The sequence below is a fragment of the Helianthus annuus genome, chromosome 8 (assembly GCF_002127325.2).
Source record: "Helianthus annuus cultivar XRQ/B chromosome 8, HanXRQr2.0-SUNRISE, whole genome shotgun sequence".
Lineage (NCBI taxonomy): Eukaryota > Viridiplantae > Streptophyta > Magnoliopsida > Asterales > Asteraceae > Helianthus > Helianthus annuus.
Window position 1 is genome coordinate 99,334,819 of NC_035440.2, and position 6,391 is coordinate 99,341,209.

The 6,391-nt window shown below is 46.5% G+C and overlaps 1 protein-coding gene across 1 annotated transcript; it reads right to left on the reverse strand.

The window, feature by feature from the left end:
* Positions 1–852: 852 nt before the first annotated feature.
* Positions 853–1,984, reverse strand: LOC110870395 (extensin-like). The gene is made up of 2 exons (XM_035976095.1): positions 1,382–1,984; positions 853–864 (listed from the first exon to the last, which is right to left on the reverse strand). Exons 1-2 carry the CDS (start codon positions 1,982–1,984, stop codon positions 853–855), a joined length of 615 nt encoding a protein of 204 aa, XP_035831988.1.
* Positions 1,985–6,391: the final 4,407 nt, after the last annotated feature.

The following is a 6,391-nucleotide window of genomic DNA, read 5'->3' on the forward strand; positions in this document are numbered from 1 at the left end:
TACGGCACTACGTGGGACAAATCGTGAAATCTCTGAACATACTCTGCAATCTTGGGACCTTCCATCTTTAGGTGCCAGAACTCAGTCTCTAGCTTCTGTATTTCAGCACGTGAGCAGTACTTCCTTCTCATGAGCTCCTTCAACTCATTCCATGATAACGCATAAGCAGCAGCTTCACCTAAAGTTTGCACTTGCAGATTCCACCACGATAGGGCTCCATCCAGAAACAGCCCTGAGATGTAGGTCACTTATTGCTCGGGAGCACACTTGCTCATTCTAAGGACAGATTCAGTCTTTTCAGCCGACCTAACAAACGCCACAACACCTCCTGTGCCGTCGAAATTCATGGGCTTGCATGCTTGTAAGTGCACCGTGCATATATGTTAGAATTTACAAATGGTATTAGCGAACGTGCTATGAATATCCAAATGTATCATAGTATATCTCAAACGACTTAACATACCATTGGGTGGATTGTTATTGACGTGGTTGTGCGAGATATTTCCACTTGTTTCTGCATGAGAGGCAGCGTATTGTGCGATAGCTGCAACAATGATCCATTGGAGTTCCGCCTCATTAGTGGGCATGCGCGGCTCACGTCTTGGAGGCATCTTCTAAAAGATGTTTCACGTTGGTCAGGTCATAGTAATTAAATAGTATGCGTACGTAATCACATTCACCAATCACATAACATCGCATGTTATAAAATTAAAACAATTAATCCAACAACGCATATAATCAGAATACTGCGATTGTGCTATCATAAAATCAAGACCACAATACAATGTTTACAAGTTTTATAACTGTATCGTACATTAAAAGTGACTAATGGCCACATCGCCCTTGTCTGAACTATCTAGTCATCTACAACAACCAAAAACTAAACATCAAAAGTCATGACATCAAAATGCGGTCTTCAAGATGTTCTATAGTTGGCACAATCGCGGTCTTCTCACCAAAAGCCTACCTTCATCGAACCAAAATGCCTATGCTGATGGCGGAGGAGGAGGAAGAAAACAAGAGAAAAGCAACCGACGCATATGTAACCAATCCTCCTCTAAAGCACGACAGACGCGCAACCAATATGCAATCTGTTGCTCAGATGTCAAGAAACGAACGTCTGAATCAGGGGAAAGTGGACGAGGAGTGTGTGGTGCTGCAAATGGGGCTGACAATGGCAAGGTGGTCGTAGAGCTCTCTCCAACTCCTGAATACGACGTGTCAATGCATCCTGCTGTATCATCAAGGATGTAAGTATGTCCTCCATAGAGTACCCAACATGGTACGGGTGGTACGGATCAGACAATGGCATGATAGGGGGCGTAGTCCATAAAAATGGCTCGATCGATGGTATAAAAGATGGTGCAGTAGGTGGTGCAACATGAGGAAACTGAGATGTGAACGGAAAAGGTGATGACAACATGGGTGGAGCAGAAACAGGCGGCTGCCTCGATGACCCCTCTCCAAGACGAGGTGGCGGTATGTCCTGGAGGAACGTAATGGGAAGATCAGTGCGATGAGCGTCTGTGGTGTGTGGGGGAAACAATGGGATATCAGTGGGTGCAGAAACGGGTGCTACTGGGGGAGTGACAGGCAGCACAAACGGTGGGTAATCGTCGTCGTCATCGATCCACCCGTTGTGGGTGTCGGCATAACGAGGGTCTATGTGAGCAGCAAAAGGTGCACGGTAAAACAATACCGGCACGGGATCGGGTAATGGTGCATCAACAACAGGATCATCCATCAAGGGTGGAGCAACAACGGGAAGATCAGCAATGGGTATATCATCAACAAGAGGTGCAATGGCTGGTGCACCCATATCAGGCGGTGCATCGGCCCGGGCATCATCAAGAACAGGGTCATGGTCAACAATAGGCTCGGGGGCCATGACGGGCTCAGGATCAACTAGATCCATGTCAAAATCAGCAGGGATGTCAAACAAAGGATCAATAGGAGCTACGGGTGCCTCTAAGGGCTGGTCCATGTGAATAAACTCGATATCCTGCTCAGGATCGAAGTCAGGGGAAAGGCTGGATCAAGATCATCATCGACCTCGTGGTCAAACTCGGACTCGTGTGAGGGACCAGGTGCAGCTGACATCGCCAAGTCGGGGTCGGTGTCAGGAGAGTGATGCTGCACTCCCTGGTCGTGCAAAGACGCAGATGCCACAGACTCAAATGAATCTGGGACAGGTGAACCAACAGGAAGCTCCTCTACAGGGGCCTCAGCAATGGGTAGAATAACATCAGCATCAATAGGGGCCCCGCCCTCATAGTGTCACACCCCCAAAATCCACACGCGGAGTATCACCGCTTGAGAGCGTGACATGACCAGGATCATGCCACCAATCATATTGAACATGTAATTAATTAATAAAAATCAATACGAAAGGTGTTTATCAAAACCAACATAAGTAAGTGTGGCGGAAGCATTTATGTAAAACCCAACATAAGTATATTTGTTTGAAACGTAATAAGTGTTTATCAATCCGTTGCCCACAACGACCTGCTCCTCCTTGTGCACGCTCCCATAAAGTACCTAAGGTCCTGCAAGGCATGCAACAAATGATCAACAAACTAGTTGAGCGAGTTCACAGAAAGTAAGTGCGTAACAGTACGTTCACGAGTATCAAGTGGCCCTACTGGGTCAGTATAGGTTTCTATTGGTGGGGCTTCCCATGTTATTAATCCACTAGACTATGTGTAACCATAAGTGTTCTTCACAACCGAGAACAGTAATATGTACAAGTTTACGCAGGATTTACGTAAGTATCCTTCACAACCGAGGATAGGGTACGTGGGGGTTTACGCAGGTTTTACGTAAGTGCCTGACACAACCGAGGCAGTAGTGAGTATCCGTTCACGCAGGTTTTACGTGAGTACCCTTCACAACCGAGGATAGCGAGTAGCATAAGTGTACGCAGGATTTACGTACGTGTCCTGCACAACCGAGGACGATGGTATGGTAGTCTAGTAATGGTATCCGAATGAATCTATGCAACCTTAACAATCCAACCCAATTCCCAACCCGGGAATCCCATGCCTTGGCTGTGTGAACTCACCTTGGTTTGCTCGGCAGATACACAAAGAGTACAGGTAGCAAGTAAATGGTCAACCACGTCCTATCATGGTTATTAATCAAGTCAGGTTTTGACTAAGGTAGTACACGTATGCATCACATCACATGTAAATCATGGCAACGTTTGACAGTTGAACAATACAAGTAACAATCACAACACATATACTTGTACGATTCTAATAAGCCCAATAGTACCCGGCCCAACGATATAGCAGTCCAACCGAATATACTTATGGCCCAATACATTAAACAGTCAATTGCATAAGTCCAATTATTTGGCCCAATTGATTGGCTCGTGACAGTGTAGGCCCAAACAGTGTACGTGCACGACTGGTCTCGAGTCGCAACCGGCGGTCTCGAGTCGCAACAGCTGGTCTCGGCTCGTCATGGTCCGGTTACGAGTCGCAACGGGACTCGCAACCGTAGTTCCGGCTCGTGCTGCTGTGTGAGGTTTCGAGTCGTAACGGGACTCGCAACCATGGTTCCGGGTTATGCTGCTTGTGGTCTCGAGTCGCAAGGGCTGGTTTCGACTCGCAATCTATGTCGCAACCGGATGTGTAACTAGTTTCCATAATTCATGCAACAATTATTCCATGATTCAAGCTAACAACTTAGGCAGTTTCGGAAACAGATCAAATCAACATTTATTCCGCATTCAACCATATTCATAACACCTTCAAATCATCATCATTTAGCATGTTCATAACAGCATCAAAACAAACAATCGGATTATCAAACAAACCTAAACCGAATCATAATTATATCATCAAGCTAGCATGCAACCTAGCCGGTTGTCATTCATACAAAATCTGATTATATTTATCATCATAACAATCAATCCGAGGACCAAACATCAATCATACATACATTAGAAACACTAACAGGAATTCATGAGTTCACAATTCAATTATCACGACCCTACCCGATGTTCATGTGAAAGCCGATTACAATTTATATTCAATCCAAGAACACATAGTAACAATTAACACCACATCATCATTAAACACTAACCGATCACTAGTAGGAGAGGATGATCCGAAGGAAAGGGTGATCTTGTGCCGTCGGGTTCCAAGCAAAACGAGAGAGAGAGAGAGGAGCTTCTAGGGTTTTGTGTGTGTTATGAGAATTGTAACAAATGAGAGAACAACCCCCACTAAGGGTGTTTGTTTGCGTGAAAGGGGAGTGGGCCGAAACCCCTTAATGGGTTGTCCATGTTCCGAGTACAAGAGGTGCGGCCCAATTCGGGCTTGTGCGGTCGGATGGTGTTGTGCGGTTCGGGTTGGGCTCAATTAATACACGCATAATAAACACACATATTAAACATAGCACATATCAAATAATCATAAAATTCAGTTCTCATAAGCACGTAACGGTACATTAAAGTAAGTCTAAAATTCGAGTTGTCACATTATCCCCAACTAATTGGAAATTTCGTCCCGAAATTTGGTATGCACTCACTGAGGAAGCTAGGTGAGCTGTATTGTTCACTGATTTTCCTGGGGTGTCACATCCTCCCCCCGTTGATCTGGAATTTCGTCCCGAAATTCCGAAGTAGTAGCTTCATCCTCAGCAGTGGTTGTATTGGTTTCGAATAACTGGGGGTACTTTTCTGTCATCCTGTCTTCGCGTTCCCAGGTGTACTCTGGGCCACGTTTGGAGTTCCAACGTACTCGAACAAGAGGGATTCTCTTGTTTTTGAGGACCTTCACATCCCGGTCCGTGATTTCAACTGGTTCCTCGACGAACTGCAACCGCTCGTCGATAGTGAGTTCCTTAAAAGGAATGATAAGGGTCTCATCTGATAGGCACTTCTTCAGATTCGACACGTGAAAGACATTGTGAACTGCTCCGAGTTCAGCTGGTAGGTTCAACTTATAGGCTACTTTGCCAATCTTTTCTATGATTTCGAATGGTCCGACATACCGCGGATTTAGTTTGCCCCTTTTGCCAAAACGTACCACACCCTTCCAGGGTGAGACTTTCAATAATACCCGGTCCCCGACCTGAAATTCCAAAGGCTTTCTACGCTTGTCCGCATAGGCTTTCTGACGGTCGCGTGCTGCCGCCATGCGTTGTCGTATCTGTGCTATCTTTTCTGTGGCGTCCACTACAATCTCTGGACCCGTAATCTGACTATCCCCCACCTCTGCCCAACAGAGAGGTGACCGGCATTTACGTCCGTACAATGCCTCGAATGGAGCGGCTTGTATGCTGGTGTGATAACTATTATTATACGAGAACTCCACCAAAGGGAGGTGTTTTTCCCAGCCGTTGCCGAAGTCTATAACGCATGCCCTAAGCATGTCTTCAAGTGTTTGAATCGTTCGCTCAGACTGCCCATCCGTCTGAGGGTGATATGCTGTGCTCATGTCTAATCGTGAGCCGAAAGATTTATGCATCGCTTGCCATAGCTCTGACGTGAATCGTGCATCCCGATCCGAAATGATGGAAGTGGGCACTCCGTGCCTCGAAACAACTTCTTTAAGATAAACGTCTGCGAAAGTGGAGAACTTATCCGTTTCCTTTATAGGTAGGAAGTGTGCAGACTTGGTGAGTCGATCCACAATCACCCATATGGTATCATTCCCCCGCTGGGATCTAGGTAGGCCTGTAACGAAATCCATGGAAATTTCTTCCCATTTCCATTGAGGTATCTTAGGCTGCTGAAGTAGACCCGCTGGTTTCTGGTATTCGACCTTGACTCTCGCACAGGTCAAACACTTTCCAACGTACGTAGCGATGTGGGCCTTCATGCTAGGCCACCAATAAGTAGTGCTGATGTCGTGGTACATTTTGTCCGACCCTGGATGTACCGAGTAGCGAGACTTGTGAGCTTCGTCCATTACAAGTTCGCGTAGACCGCCATAAAGTGGGACCCAAATACGCCCCGTTACATAGTAGGCGCCGTCTGCCTTCTGTTCCATTTGCTGTCGTGAGCCGCGTAAGGCTTCAGCTTTGACATTTTCAGGTTTCAATGCTTTTGTCTGAGCATTTCGTATCTGTGTAGGAAGACTAGACTGAATCGTAAGCTGTAGCGCTCGCACGCGCCGTGGTAGTGTGTCTTTCCGACTGAGGGCATCAGCCACAACGTTGGCTTTGCCTGGATGGTACTTGATAGCGCATTCGTAATCGTTCAGTAACTCGACCCATCGTCGTTGACGCATGTTCAAATCCTTCTGCTTAAGAATATGCTCGAGACTCCTGTGATCGGTGTAAATCGTGCACCTGGTACCGTACAGGTAGTGTCGCCATATCTTAAGCGCGAAAACCACAGCTCCCAGCTCCAAATCGTGCGTCGTGTAGTTCCGTTCAT

What these genes read in the sequence shown, in the direction of transcription:
- LOC110870395 (XM_035976095.1), bottom strand. Translation starts at nt 1,984, where the DNA reads ATGGACCAGCCCTTAGAGGCACCCGTAGCTCCTATTGATCCTTTGTTT.